Raw genomic sequence first — 15,810 nt, forward strand, 5'->3', positions numbered from 1 at the left:
CACACACACAACCGTGATAACCAAATGCTGCCATTCGCTCATTAAGGTAACCTTTTCTGTCCTCTGTAAGACTGAATATAAAATAGGCTGGAATACACTGTTTCTTTAAAAAAAAAAGATTAAAATGTTTATTAGAAAAGCAGAGAGACAGAGATCTTCCATCTGCTGTTGCTTCCCAATATCCACCAACAGTCAGAGCTGGGTCAGAACAAAACCATGAGTCCAGAACACAACCTAGGTCGCCCATGTGCACAGCAGGAACCCAAATACTTAAGCCATTTCCTGGTGCCACTCAGGGTGTGCATGAGCAGGAACTGGGAGTGGAGGAGGCAGGACTCAAAATCAGGCACTCCAATACTGGACACAGCCACCTCAAGCAGTATCTTAACTGTTACACCAAACACCTGCCCCTGGGTCATTTCTTTCTGCTTCATCAGAAATAACATGTTTACAGCTTTCATGGAACTTGGGGCCATTTAGAACACAGCCCACTTTCAGCCTTGGAAAGCATTCTTCTGCATAGGATTTGACTGCATCGCCAGCTCTGCTCCTCTCCAAGTACCCATCTTTCCCCACCCCAAGGTCTACTCTACATTGAGCCTCAAACAGCTCAATACATCCTGTAACAAAAAGAGGAATTCGGGTTCATTTATGGTTATTATTATCATTAGGATTTTCGATAAGGGATATAAGTTTAGCTCATTACTAGATTGCTTTGTCTAAGAAAAATTTTAGTTTTGTCCTTCATAATAAAACATAAACATCAGACTGACTGCTTTGGCTACGCAAACGTGCTCTTACAGCATTTAGGAAGGATCCAGCTTTACATCTAACATAAATTTAACCTTTAAATCAAATAAAAAATGGAAACAATAAACAAAACAAAACCAAAACAAACCCTCATGTTGTCACTCATCTGAGACAACAGCTTCAACCTGCTTTTTTTGCATTTTTAAAGAAAGCTATCTGGAAGGCAGAGAGAGACAGGGAGAGCAGGCTCCTACCCATGGGCTCACTCCCCTGCCGACAGCGGCTAGCTTGGGTCTGGTTGAAGTCAGAATCCTGGCTATCCATCCAGTCTCCCACATGTGGTGGTAGGCGTCCCAGTACTGAAGCCATCCTGTTGGCTAGGAAGCTGGACTCTGCAGCAGAGCAAGGATGTACCCAAAGCCTCAATGCGAGTTGCTGGTGTCCCAAGAAATGATTTAACTGCTGTGCCAAACCCACACCCTCTTTTCCTAACTTAAGCTAAAAAGTATTGTTCGTTTCTTACGGCAATGCTATCTAGACCATGGGAAGTTTACAAAGTGCCTCCTCACCAGAAGTTCTTGCTGCTTATCTGTGGCTGACCGTCCGATCACCTTGTAGAGCTCCATGAGGTCCCCAAGCATGCCGTCACCCAGCACCGGCAGCTGCATGGCAATGGCTGCCAGGCAATGGCACATCAGGATTCGGGCTGCATCCTGAGCACTGTGCAACTGAGTCAACAGTGTCTCGACCACAGACTGGCTGAGATGGGGCCTGCCCTTGGCCAACTTCACCATACAGTTCAAAGCAATCTGCAAACCCGAAAGAAAACAGACCAGTTACATGGTGAAGGTGTTAGGCGAAGCCGTAAAGAACTTTGGTGCATATTAACTTCGGAAAAAATTAAGGGCAAGGTTTTTCTTAGGTGTAAGATTTTTCTTTGCAAGAAACATCTGATGTATTGAATCTTAATTCAGAACTTGGGAGCTGTGTTGCATTTGTAACAACCAGGATTGTCCATTAACAAATTATCTCAACCTAAGACTATTAAATAACGAGTCAGCACCGTGCAAGGATACTTTCACAACTTCAAAAGAAATAGAAGCAAAAGATAAATTTATTTAGGCACAAGAATTTTAAAATCCATGCATATAAAAGGTCTTCAAACTCATGAAAAATGCATTTTATGAAAATACTATTCAAGGATCTATAAATTTTTGTACCAAAATAAATCTTTTTATAAAAAAATTTTTGAAAGGCAGAAAAACACAGATACACAAAAATGAGGACAGAGAAATCTCCCATCTGTGATTTCACTATTGAAATACTGCTAACAGCTTGTGCCGGGCCAGTCTGAAACCAGGATCCAGGAACTCAAACCTGGTCTCCCAAATACTTGAGCTACTTCCTAGATATGGAAGCTTATCATTTTTAAAAACATTTATTTATTTGAAAGGCTGAATGGCAGAAGAGAGATCTTCCACCTCCTGGTCCACTAGTTAAATGGCCGCAATGGTCAGAGATGGAGGGGTGCTGAAGTTAAGAACCTGAAACTTCATCAGGATGTCCCAAGTACTTAGATCATTCTCCATTGGTTTCCCAGGTGCAGTATTAGGGAGCTGGTGCATACCCGGGATGGTGACATCATAGGCAGTGTCTTAACCTACCATATCACAACATCAGCCCCAATTTTTAAATTCTATCTTCTAATTCTAAAATTATTGAGGTATCCTTGTACACTAACCACACATATCTCAATCTAGGACAAAGGTAAATGAAAAGCACGAGGAAAGATGAGGCAAACACATGCAAAACTAAGCGCTACTATTATTGACTACATTTTAGATGATAATAAAACATAAACTTGGGGCTACGCCAACCTCAAATTAAATGAATTACCTTTGTGTTTATGCATATGTCTCGGATTTACCTAATTTCCTCTGATTTCTCAACTGAAATCTACAATCTAGAAAATCTCTCTATTTGACACTTCCAAACAAATGGTGATCCCAAGGGTCTCGATGATCCCCTCAGATTAAGTTGACAAACACATATTGTCTTCTCCCTGTGGCCACTTTGTGATGACCAATGTCTGCTAACGAGTTGCTTACTATTAATCACCATGATCACATCACACTCTTTCTGCTAAAATAAGTCAAACGACCTGATACAAAAACAAAAAAAACTCCTACATTCTCCACCATCTACCTAATTATGTCCCCTTGCAACTAATATTTCATGTTATAATCTAACGAGAGAAGTCTCATTTCACAATCGAACACCTCTAAAATAATTTCTGCATTTAAATGAAGGTGAAATTCTGTAATTCTTTTGTTGGCTTAGGAATTATGGAAACCAATAAACACCCATAAAATTGTGAATCTGCAGTCATTTCATCAAGCTTTCCCAATTACACTTTAGTTTATAGTTTGTACAAGTACAGGAATCCTGTCAATTTAACTATGTTCTACATTATCCAAGACCATGATATGGAGACATTCAACTTAAAACACACTGTGAACTGATAATACAACAGACCAAAATGTAAGATTCTATTCTGCAGCCTGGTGCAGTAGCCTAGTGGTTAAAGTCCTCAACTTGCACATGCCAGGATCCCACATGGGCACTGGTTCCTATCCCAGAAGTTCCACTTCCCATCCAGCTCCCTGCTTTTGGCCTGGGGCAGTTGAGGATGGCCCAAAGCCTTGGGACCCTGCACCTGAATGGGAGACCAGGAAGAAGCTCCTGGCTTCGGATTAGGTCAGCTCTGGCTGTTGCAGTCACTTGGGGAATGAATCAGTGGACTGAAGATCTTTGTCTCTGTCTCTCCTTCTTTCTGTAAATCTGCCTTTCCAACAAAAATAGATACATTAAAAAAAAAAAAAAGATTCTACTCTGTCTACTTTTTGGGTCAGTCAACAAACCAAGTTTTCAAAGTCAAGATCAACACTGAGTGGTTGTTTTAAGTTAGGAGTTGACTTCAGTATTGTTTGTAAGTCAAACTTAGCTCCTGCTTATTTTTTTGCAAATAAACATTGTCTTAGAACTCAAGTGTCACCATCTACACTTTAAACACTTTCCATGGCTGCCTTTGCTATATAATGACGGAACATTGTATTTTCTACATAGAGAGCAAGACCTGAAAAACGTAAAATATTAACTATGTGACCCTTTGCATAGAAGATGGTAATACCTCGTTTAGGGAATGAAAACAAATCACTCTATCAAAATAAACCACATTTTCACCTTTAAGGTAGCTTGGGCACCTGGACTATCATCTTGACTACACAGAACCAGAAGGGATTCCAGCCCAAAGACGGCATCTTGTTCCAGCGCCAAAAGATCTAGGAAAACAAACAAAAAAACCCAAAAACACTGTGCTGAGACTGTGGTAGTCAGCAGAGCGAGGTAAAATGTACACAGAAGAAAAAAAAATCTTAAGTATGCAAATGAATGAAGCTATTCTTCCTTGAGAAAAGCACAAGTGACTACTTTTGAAATGTAAAGGCTATCTTCACAGTTCTTTATTTCTTCCACTTCATACTGAAGATTCTAAAGGTATACACACTGGACCAAGTCTAAAGTCACAAAGCTATGAAATGAAACGAAACTGTAATAAAGTCCGCTCTTGGGCTGGTGCAATGGCTCAATTAGTTAATCCTCCAATTTTAAGCATCAGCATCCCATATGGGTACTAGTTTGTGTCCCAGCTACTCCACTTTCCTTTCCAGCTCCCTGCTCGTGGCCTGGGAACAGATGAGGACGGCCCAAAGCCTTGGGACCCTGCATCACTGTGGGAGACCCAGAAGAAGCTCCTGGCTCTGGCTTCAAATTGGGGCAGCTCTGGCTGCTGTGGTCACTTGGGGAGTGAACCAGAGGATGGAAGATCTTTCTCTCTCTCTCCTTCTCTCTGTAAATCTGTCTTTCTATTAAAAACAAAACAAAACAAACAAAAAAACCCACCCAACCCAAACACATGAGAATTCTAACCCAGCTCAAACCAGAGTTCACATGTAGGATCAGTCCTGATCAAACTTACCCTTTTCTTGACAAGAGACAGTTATATTAGTCAGGACTCTGACTCCATGGGCTGCAATGCCTCTGTTGGTATGGTAACAGCACTCCTGGGATAATTTGACTAAATCAGAGGACCTGGGCGAAGAACCTACATTTCCTAAACAAGAAGAATAAAGCAGTAGATTGTAATTCAAACAGTTCAAAAGCAGTTTATTGGTTAAATTTTCTTATTTTTTTTTATGAGAAATCACTCAACAATAAACTTTAACACAATTTTCCACCTTGACCCCATCATCAATTTATATTGCTACTTTTCTTTGTCCTGTTATTTGCAATAGGTACATACTAACATTTTTCTAATGCTCAAGACCTAGAGTCAGTGTAGGATGTTCCCTTGAAAACATGAATAAAAACTGACTATGAAACAATGCAAAAGACAAATCAACTACAGACTCCACCTCAGGAGTGCAAAAGAATTCTGACTAAAAGGATTGTTACTACAAGTTTCCTGTCAGATGAAAGCACACATTCAAGAGGAGAAGAGTAGGGAAAACAAGTTTTAAGCCTGCTTTTTCCCACCTCATATTGCTGGCATATTTTTACAGCTCAAGGAGGTTTACATAAGAATTCATAATTTGAGACCTGGGAAGGATTTAGGGATCATCTGATTTAACACCCTATTTTTACAGAAGAATCAGAGCCCAAAGATTATAACTATCTTTTGCCTTCAAGGTCATAGAACTCATTAGCTATGTACTACACTTGCACTTGGTAGTGTAAGCTCTATATTGTGACCCTAACAACTTTAAAATGTTTACATTAAAAATTCTTTGTCATTAGGCTGGCTTTGTGAATACTTTCCTTTATCATAGAGAAACTCTGCGGCAAATGAGTTATTGCCTGGAAAGTTATGTCTCTTCAGAAGAATAACAGCATGGCTTGCTGGACTTTTTACCTCTTTCTCCTTCCCTTTGGCTCTTTCTGCCAAGATTCTGTGTCAATTTCAACTCTCTTTCAGAACAGTGACCACACTTTTTGACAGTGAAGGACACACTAGCAGAAACCTAGATCCTCCCAGGACACACAGGACATCTGATTACCTTATGATTTCTAGATTGAAATACTAAACCAGGTGCAAGACTCAATGCTTTAGACAAGTAAAACATCAGAAAGATGAAACTGTATGTTCTTTTTTTCCAAAACTATAATATATAATGATCTTTCCTTGTCCATGTGACATGGACAACAAAGCAGTATCTCGAAGATTACAAGTATGCTTTGGAACCTGTTGTATTTTACCCTTTTTCTCAATCTAGAGAAACAAACAAAAAACCCAAAGCAAACAAAAATCATTCCAAATTTCATAAGCAAGCATGACCTTAATGTCAGCTCTCTGGCATCTTTTTTCCTATATATTATCAATTATCAATACAATTTAAAAACCCACACACAATCAGGAAATAGACACTGGCCAATAATCTGCCTTTAAAATACAGTTTTCTGGGCCCGGCGGCGTGGCCTAGCGGCTAAAGTCCTCGCCTTGAAAGCTCCGGGATCCCCTATGGGCGCCAGTTCTGGTCCCGGCAGCTCCACTTCCCATCCAGCTCCCTGCTTGTGGCCTGGGAAAGCAGTTGAGGACGGCCCAATGCATTGGGACACTGCACCCTCGTGGGAGACCCAGAAGAGGTTCCAGGTTCCTGGCTTCGGATCAGCCCGCATCGGCCCGTTGCGGCTCACTTGGGGAGTGAATCATCGGACGGAAGATCTTCCTCTCTGTCTCTCCTCCTCTCTGTATATCTGGCTGTAATAAAATGAATAAATCTTTAAAAAAAAATAAAATACAGTTTTCTTAAGCATTTCCTATGTTAACCCTTTTTTAGGAATAAAATTACTTTTAATTTTTTAAAATTCAGTATATTTTCTACAATCAATGGTCTGAAAGGTACAACAAACAGAAGAAAATGGCTAAAACTTAGAGACGTCTCCTAGATCCATCCTATGTTAGTAGTTTTTTTGTATATTTTTCAAAGAGTATAAAGCTGCAAACATGCTTCTTTTACTTATATAATGTCTGCACCTTGCTTCTCCTTTTAAATTCCATTACTATGGATATTGCTTCATGCCATACATTCCTTTTATTTCGACCAATTTCTACCATATTGAAGTGTTATAACTTCTTTAATGAGTCCTTGATTGATGAACGTCTTTATGTTATGGTATTCTTACCAACAGACAATATTTGGTATTTCAAAGACTGATGCTATGAATAATTCTGTGTAAATGTTACTTCTCAATGTGTAGATATGTAAGCAAGATGAATTCCTAGGTGTGGAATTTCTGGCTCATCTATAATTTGATGAGTGTTTACTAACTGCCTACACAGAGGTTTACTAATTCACATATGCATTAGCAATTAATCAGTAGCTGTTTATTTTTTTTTTTAAACATTTATTTATTTTTATTAGAAAGGCAGATTTACTAAGAAGAGGAGAGACGGAGAGGAAAATCTTGCATCTGCTGATTCACGCCCCAAAAGGCCACAACAGCTGCAGCTGGGCTGAAATGAAGCCAGGAGCCAACAGCTTCTTCCAGGTCTCCCAAATGGGTACAGGGTCCCAAAGTTTCTGGCCATTCTCTGCTGCTTTCCCAGGCCTTAAGCAGGAAGCTGAATGAGAAATGGAGTAGCTGGGAAATCTACTGGCAGCCATATGGGATCCGGTGCTTGCAGGGGGACCATTAGCCAGCAGAGCCAATGTGCTGACCCGGAATAGCAGTTTATCTACCTCCTTGCTACAACAGCATGTTGTAACACAACTGTATCACTGTCAATGTGATGGAATACAATTACTGCATGTTGCTTTACTTTGCATTTTTCTCAGGTGTGATACTGAACATCCTGCATGTTTAATAGCTATTTGTAATTTGAAGCTTATTCTATATATTATTTCTGCTTATACTGAAAAATAATCAATAGAAATACACTTAAATATTTACTACTGGGAACAGCACGATTGCTCAATTGGCTAACCCTCAGGCTGCAAGCAACCAGCATCCCATATGGTCACCAGCTCAAGTCCCAGCTGCTCCACTTCTGATCCAGCTCCCTGTGTATGATGTGGGAAAGCAGAGGAGGATGAACCCCAGAAGAGGCTCCTAGCCTGGCTCCCTTCTTGGAACTGGCTCAGTTGCAACCACTGCAGTCATTTGGGGAGTGAACCAGCTGATGGAAGTTACTTCTGTTTCTACTCTCAGTAAACTTGTCTTTCTAATAAAAGCAAATGTATATAATTTAAAATTACTATTAACTATGTAAATTAATTTTGAAAATCTATGATTTTTACTTCTTATGAATATAACTAAATGATTATTTAAGTCTTTTGCTTAAATCCACATGTAAATTATACTTTAGCCAACTTCAGTGAAAGGATCAGCATATCTAGCCTGAATACAGCTTGGGTATCATAACCTGGCAAACTGCTTCTATCTCTGGAAAGAAAGCCACTATGCACCCAGGTTAGCTTGGTCTAAAAAGAATCCTGAGGCAAATCCTAGGGATTTAGGCCCCAGATCAGCCATTTAAGAATGTGACTTTAAACAGAGTCAAACCTCAGTAATCTTCAGCATCAATACTTACAAACTCCCTCTCCCGTGCCCCATTTGAGAGCCCAGCTGTACGGAAGGCTCTTAGAAACCACAAGATATGGTTTAAAACTGACCACTGCAGCTTGTTCAGTGAGATGTGAACTATGAAACAGACGGGTTTATTTAAGCAGGAAAAGCACACTGGGTTTAGGAAGAAGGCTGTCTCTGACGGCACGGCCTCTGCTGCATCAAGACACGTTCATTTCTCCACCTAGGTGGACCTAAGACATTGGGGAACATGATGCATGCAAATGGTTAAAACACTCTCGTTAGACACTAACGCAGGCCCAGGGTCTTCTGTAGTGAATAGCTTAAACAGGCAACTCGCAAAGTTCCTGGGCTGCAGTAAAGCTTTGCTTTAATCATTCCTCAGAGAGTTAATACACACATGACAATTGGCTTAAGATTTACTACCACTTGGCTTTTGAAGCTTATTTAAATTCAAAGGGCACACTGGAAAGAAAACTGTTTTTGGCATTCTCAGAAACATGATGTTATCCACATATAATTCAGTAAAGGACAGATGTAGAGAAGCAGTGTCCTTGAGCTAAGACCAAGGATTCAAGGCTTCATCATCATGCACATCATTTAAGAAATTATGTGCAAATAAATTCCCATCAAATAATGCAGGACATGGAAACTCTGCCTGGTTTTAAAGCTCTGCAGAGCAAACAACTTGGAACACAAATGTGGAGTAAGAACTCAGCCTATCTCCCACACAGCACCCCCCTCCTCTGCCTTACCGGGCGTGGCGCTGAAGTAATGTTTGATGGCAATGGTCCCCGAGAGGGTGGAAAGGACCGACACCATCCCCAGCTTGAGGCTGTCGTAAGGAGTCTGCAGAGCACACTCGCAGAGCGCCTGCAACGCAAAAGGAGCACACAAGGTCACGTCGCAACGCACGTCTCACCCGTCAGCTCGGTCACGCTGTTCTAGCTTATATGAAAAATTACAGAATGAAGTCTTTTTCCATGATAAAAAAAGAGCCAAACTGCCAAAGTCTTTAGTGGGGCCTAAGAGACACGATGACTAAAATTAATGTGGTATTCTGAACAGCAAAACAGCACTGGGAACAATCCACAGGGAGCTGAATAAAGATAAACGTTGGTGTAGCACCACAATGTGTCCACACTGGTTCAAACACCACAGGCTTACTGTACAGATGCAAAGCGTCAGTGACACGGGGAACGCAGGCTGCACTGTGTGGGAACCTCCCCTGCTATCCTCTCAATTCTCTGCTAGAGGTGAAACTATTCTAAAATCTCCATCACACTTTGTTTACCCATGACACATGACAGCCATTTCATTTTAAAAAAAAGCACTCCTCCATTTCTGGACATTTACTCTGCTCTTGCCTAGGGCAGTTTCAAGTATCAGCAAAACTAAGACAGAGGTGTTTCTTCCCCAGCAGTGAGCTATGAATGTGCGCACAGCCCAGAGCTGCCTGCGTCCTCCTGCACCACAGGCCTCTACCACATGACTATGAGCAAGGTAAAAAGGTAACTCACTTTAAATTAAACTAACTCTAAGGTCTGGCGCAGTAGCTTAGTGGTTAAAGTCCTAGTCTTGAATGTGCTGGGATCCCATATGGGCACCAGTTTGTACCCGGCGGCTCCACTTTCCATCCAGCTCCCTGCTTGTGGCCTGGAAAAGCAGTTGAAGACAGCCCAAAGCCTTGGGACCCTGCACTTGCGTGGGAGACCCAGAAGAGGCTCCTGGCTCCTGGCTTCACATCAGCTCAGCTCCAGCTGTTGCAGCCACTTAGGGAGTGAACTAGCAGATGGAAGATCTTTCTTTCTTTCTTTCCTTCTCTCTCTGTATCTGACTTCTCAATAAAAAAAAAAATTAAACCAACTCATTATTCCATGAGGTTTCTGAAAAGAGTGAAATTTAAAATAAGAATGAAATAAAAAATAAAATCTCCAAGAGTTAAAGAACAAATTTAATATGACCTCTATAAAAATATCAATAAAGCCTGGGGTGGGGAAGTATGAATAATCTAATTCTAAAACTCACATTGCAAAAATCAAAATGTTAAAAGTCCAGAAAAGTTCTGACAAAAAAAAAAAAACAAACAGATTCATACAATATTAAATTTGAATGTATGATAGTGGCATTTCTTATATTCAATATTACCACAAAGACAACTGGCCAATCCATCTGGGTAAAACAGAACTATGTCTTGAGGTTAGTGTTGTGGCATAGTAGATTAAGTCACTACCTAGAATGCTGATTGCCCAGATGGGTGCTGGTTTGTGCTCCAGTTGCTCTGCTTCTAATACAACTCCCTGATAATCTGCTTGGGAAAGCAACCAAAGACGGCCCAAATACACGGAACCCCATCACCCACATAGGAGACCCAGAAGACATTGGCTTCTAGCTTTGGCCATGGTCCAACTGTGGCTGTGGTGGCCACTGGGGAGTGAATGAATGGATAGTAAATTTCTGTCTCTCCTCTGTACTCTGTCTTTCAAATAAATAAAGATCTTAAAACACACACACACACACACACACACACAGAGAAATATAAACTCAGGGAAGCATGATGAGCCAATAAGGAAAAGCAAGAAAGTAAAAGGATAATTTGATGGGACTGATACTATGGCATTATTAGGCTACTGCCTGCAGTGCTGGAATCCTGTAAGGGTACCAATTCAAGTCCCAGCTGTTCAGCATCCAACCTAGTTCTGTGATAACGGCCTGGCAAGTCAACAGAAGATAGTACCTGCCATCCACACAGAGCACTGGGATGAAACTCCTGGCTTGGCCTGGCCCAGCCCTGGCAGTTGGAGACATTTCAGGAGTAAATTAGTGAGGGATAATCTCTCTTTTTCTCTGTAACTTTGCCTTTCAAATAAATAAAAACATTCTACAAACAAGATAATTAACAGAACAGGCAAACACAGTCATGTCATGCAAGATCAATAAAGGGCCACTAACAAATGTTGGAGAGTCCAGACAATAGGCACTCCCTCATGTTGTTGACAGAAGGGGCAAAACGGTGGCAACCACTCTGTTGGGAAACTGGTATTAACAGATTTTTTTAAAATACATATCTCTGGACACAAAAATCTCTTTTCTGGAAATTTATCTTCATGAAAGTTGGTTATTACAAACTATTCAACATAGTAAGATCAACAGCGCGAGTACAAGCAACAAGTCTACATTCATCAATACCTGAGGATTGAGATTGTAAAGAGAAGTCCACAAAGCCGCTACAAGATTATACAGGGCGTAGGCCTGATAATGTGAGCTGTTCCCCTGGATGCCCTGTTAAAGGACTCACAGTTCACAACATACACTTAGTGCAACCCAATCTGCATAGGAAATACACAGGACACATCCATGCTCGCACATGGATGAAAAAGCTTAAGGACACATGAGAAACCAACAACAATGACCACCTCCACAAAGAAAGACTACTGGGAAGGGATGGAAGAAAAGACAGACATCTCACTGACTGTACATCTTTTACTTCCAGTAGTTTGTTATATGAGTATAAATTTTTTCCCCCAGTGGAAAGAAAAACCTAGCCAACCAAAAGCGCAGCAAGTCAACAAAACCACCATGGAAGGAATGGAAACAGATCTGAAAGATGCTTAGTAAGACAGTATAGGTAATCCAAACAAGAACTCTGGTAATCAGGCTAGAAAACAAAGTGTGTATTTGTGGCCTCAGAGGGAATGTGTTCAAAACGGATGGATGGAGGCCAAGTGAAACAGTGAGGACTATGCCACATTATCAGAAGCAGTTCAACTTTAAAAGTTCCATCCTGTGACAGGCACTGGGACATAATGAGTTAGGCAGCCACATGTAGCACTGGCATTCCATGTGCCTGCTGGGTCTAGTCCCAACTGTCCCACTTCTCACCCAGCTCCCTGACAATGCACCCGAAAAGGCAGCAGATGACCCGGATGCTTAGATCTCTACACCCCCATGAGTGATGAAGGCAGGAAAAGTCTCTGGAGTTAGCATTCAGGTGGTGTGCTCAGTGTCTTACTGAAAAGGACAGTGATAACCAAACAGACAGCAAGCGTGGGGGGAGCAGTGTTGTGAAGCAGATGAACCGTGACTGCCTGTGATGGCAGAGATCCCCTATCAGCCTCATGGTTTGAGTCCTGGCTGCCCTGCTTCCACTCCAGCCCAGGGAAAGCAGAGCAAGGAGGTGCAAGAACTTGGGCCCTAGCCACCTACATGGGCGACCCAGAGTTTCTGGCTCCTGATTTGGCTCAGTCCTGTCCACTTTGGGCATCTGGGGGAATCAATCAGCAAGCGCTCTTTTTTCTCTCTCCTCCCTCTACCTCTGCCTTTCAAACAAACAACAGTAGGGGGGTAGGCCTGGCGCGGTGGCCTAGCGGCTAGTCTTTGCCCTGCACACACTGGGATCCCATATGTGCGCTGGTTCTAATCCCAGTAGCCCTGCTTCCCATCTAGCTCCCTGCTTGAGGTCTGGAAAAGCAGTCAAGGATGACCCAAAGCCTTGGGACCCTGTACCCACATGGGAGACCCAGAGAAGCCTCTGCCTTCTGGCTTTGGATCAGCTCAGCTCCAGCCATTGTGGTCACCTGGGGCAAAGTGAATCAACAGCTGAAACACCTTCCTCTCTCTCTCTCTCCTCCTCTCTGTTTATCTGATTTTCCAAAAAAAAAAAAATAAAGCCTTTTTTTTAAAAAAAGAAAGTTTGTAGAAAAATGATATTAAAACAAATTTATTTTGGTGCAATAAATTCTTGAAATACATATAAATTATTTCATAATATATGATTCCCAAAAATGTTCTGAAGAGCCTTTATAAATTATTAAAGATATATAGCTTCTCAAGAAGTGAGACATTTTAAGATAATGATAATAGTAATTTCAAACAAGCAAGAACATGACCATTTGAACAACTGAACACAATACTGAAAAGTACTTTGATAAAAAAAATACGTAGAATGTTTAGGTGGACATTTAGCCCAACAAATGCCAGTATTCTGCATGAAACTTCCTGCTTTGTTTTTAAAGATTTTTAAATTTTATTTTAGTTGGAAGCAGATTTATAGAGAGAGAAGGAGAGACAGATAAAAAAATCTTCCGTCCACTGGTTTACTCCCCAGGAGGTCACAATCTGAAGTCAATCTGAAGCCAGGAGCAGGAGCCTCCTCAGGTCTCCGATGTGTGCACAGGGTCTCAAGGATCTCAGCCATCCTCCACTGCCTTTCCAGGCCATAAGCAATGAGCCAGATCAGAAATGGAGCATTTGGGATGTGAAACAACATCACTATGCGATGCTGGTGCTGGCAGGCAGAGAATTAGCCTGCAGAGCCACAGTGCAGGACCCAAACTGCCTGGCTTTGATTCCCATCTCCAAACTTCAGTTCTTGCCAGTGCAGACCCCAGGAGACAGAGGTGACAATTCACATTCCTGCTACTCACATGGAGGACCTAGACTGCATCCCTGGCTTCCAGGTTCAGCATCCCCAGCCACTTCAGCCATTCAGGGAGCAAACCCGAGGAAGAGAGCCAGCTTGCTCTCTCTCTCTCCTCTCTTATCGTGCTTCTCATATAAAAAAAATAATTACAATGCTATTGTGGTTTCTGTCATTATTGGGAACTTAAAACGCTCTTATATATATAATGTGATTTATGGGCTCACTGATCCACCTAATACACTTAACGGAGCAAATCACAAAACTTCCCTGAGACGGCACGTCAATCACATTTCAATGATGACATCTAGTGCAAGTTTCTGTTTCAAAAACATCACCTATTACAAAACAATTCTTAACAAGATGATTGTTCTATCTACCAAAATGAACAGTATTTCTTCAAATGAGACCTCCTTCTTACTGTCAGGGCCATTATCGTTGTCTATTTGGCTTAATTCGTTGCTCAATTAGAGACCTTGCCTGATTTGCCATTTTCCAGGTCAGTCCCTGAATAGAGACATCTCCTCCATCTTGGAATGTGACTGGTCACCAGGGATGTGTTCCAGAAATGTGGTAAAAAAAAAACCAGTTTATAATTTTGAAGTAAAAAAGAAAAAAAAGTATTCTGTGAGGGATAAAATATCTCCAAACTTTGTAATAACTACAAACAAAAATAAGATTATAAAGCCAACTCTACTCTCAGGTAAAGGACAAACTCCCAGGAAAGGTAATGTCAAAAATAAAATGATGTCTTCCAGAACATCTGGAACAGAAATATTCACACCAGAAGTTCCATAAATCAATGCAATATGTTCTCTAAGTAAGACCCTAGCATCAGAATAGTACAGATTCAATCTGAGTCTCCCACTTGGGTGGCAGGGACCCAAGTACCTGAGCCATCACCTGCTGCCTCCTGGGAGCTCAGCCACAGGAGCCGATGGGAAGCAGGCCCAGGACCAGGGCGCATGCACTGTGCTAGGGGACACAGCAGTCCTGAGTAAAATCTTAACTAGGGGCCAAACATCTGGCCAGGAGGCAGGATCTCCACGAGGCGATTAGGCCATGAGGTCTCTATGCTCATGAAAGTATTAATATCATCATCTTAGCAATGGATTCCTTAAGAAAGAAGGAGTTCAGCCCCCTTCTACTTCTTTCTCTCACTTTGACTTTCCACCACAGGATGATGCAAAAGAAGGCCTAGCACAGATATCAGACTCTTGGTCTCTGTTTCTAACCTCCAGAATCACAAAAAACAGAAATGTCTATTGTTCATAAATTTGTCTGTGGGATTCTGTTATAGCATCACAAAATGGACTGAGGTGGCTTCTTTCAAAGTTCAACATACACTTTCCATTCGACCCGTCAATTCCACCCAGGATGGCATACAAAAACACCTATGATGGCAGTTTTCTTTGCAGTAATCAAAAAGACTCGAAAGAATTCAGACGTCCATATAAACTAGAAAAACGCTCAGCCATAAAAAGGAATGAACTACTGCCATATGCAACAATATGCCTGAATTTCAAAAGCATTAGACTAAGGGAAGACAACACCCAAAAGACTGCACACCCCTTAAATACAACCACATGATTCTCTACATATTTTCTGGAAAGGCAATAATTACAGAAATCAGCACAGTGGCTGTGAGGAGTTAGGGGAAGTACTGAGTTCAGAGGGGTTGAAGGAAATTTTGAGGTGAGGATTTAAAATGTACATCGCTATGGTAGCAGAGTAACACAAAAAGGCTGTAAACTTCTATTCCAAGGAATGAGAATGCTAAAACATAAAAAAAAGCAGTCCAGAAAGCAGCAATTCCATCCCAAAAGGGACATAATAACAGGGAAACAGAAAACACAAAATGAGATAACTGAGCTGAGCTAATCTGGGAAGATAAAGCTAGGAGCCATGAGCTTACTCTATGTCTCCCATGCGAGTGCAGGGCCCAGAAACCAGGCCATCACCGGCTGCTTTTCTAGGCTACAGGAAGGGAGCTAGAC

The 15,810-nt window shown here is 41.5% G+C and overlaps 1 protein-coding gene across 1 annotated transcript in view; it reads right to left on the reverse strand.

Annotated features, from left to right (window-relative positions):
* INTS7 (integrator complex subunit 7) overlaps positions 1 to 15,810 on the reverse strand; it is a 68,863-nt gene that overhangs the window by 28,812 nt on the left and 24,241 nt on the right. The window contains exons 8-11 of the mRNA XM_058669160.1: positions 9,150 to 9,267; positions 4,787 to 4,921; positions 3,994 to 4,091; positions 1,320 to 1,559 (exon numbers count right to left, since the gene is read on the reverse strand). Of these exons, the coding sequence (XP_058525143.1) occupies positions 1,320 to 1,559; positions 3,994 to 4,091; positions 4,787 to 4,921; positions 9,150 to 9,267 (591 nt within the window). The remainder of the gene's footprint in view (positions 1 to 1,319; positions 1,560 to 3,993; positions 4,092 to 4,786; positions 4,922 to 9,149; positions 9,268 to 15,810) is intronic.

This window comes from Ochotona princeps, chromosome 10, assembly GCF_030435755.1.
Source record: "Ochotona princeps isolate mOchPri1 chromosome 10, mOchPri1.hap1, whole genome shotgun sequence".
Classification (NCBI taxonomy): domain Eukaryota; kingdom Metazoa; phylum Chordata; class Mammalia; order Lagomorpha; family Ochotonidae; genus Ochotona; species Ochotona princeps.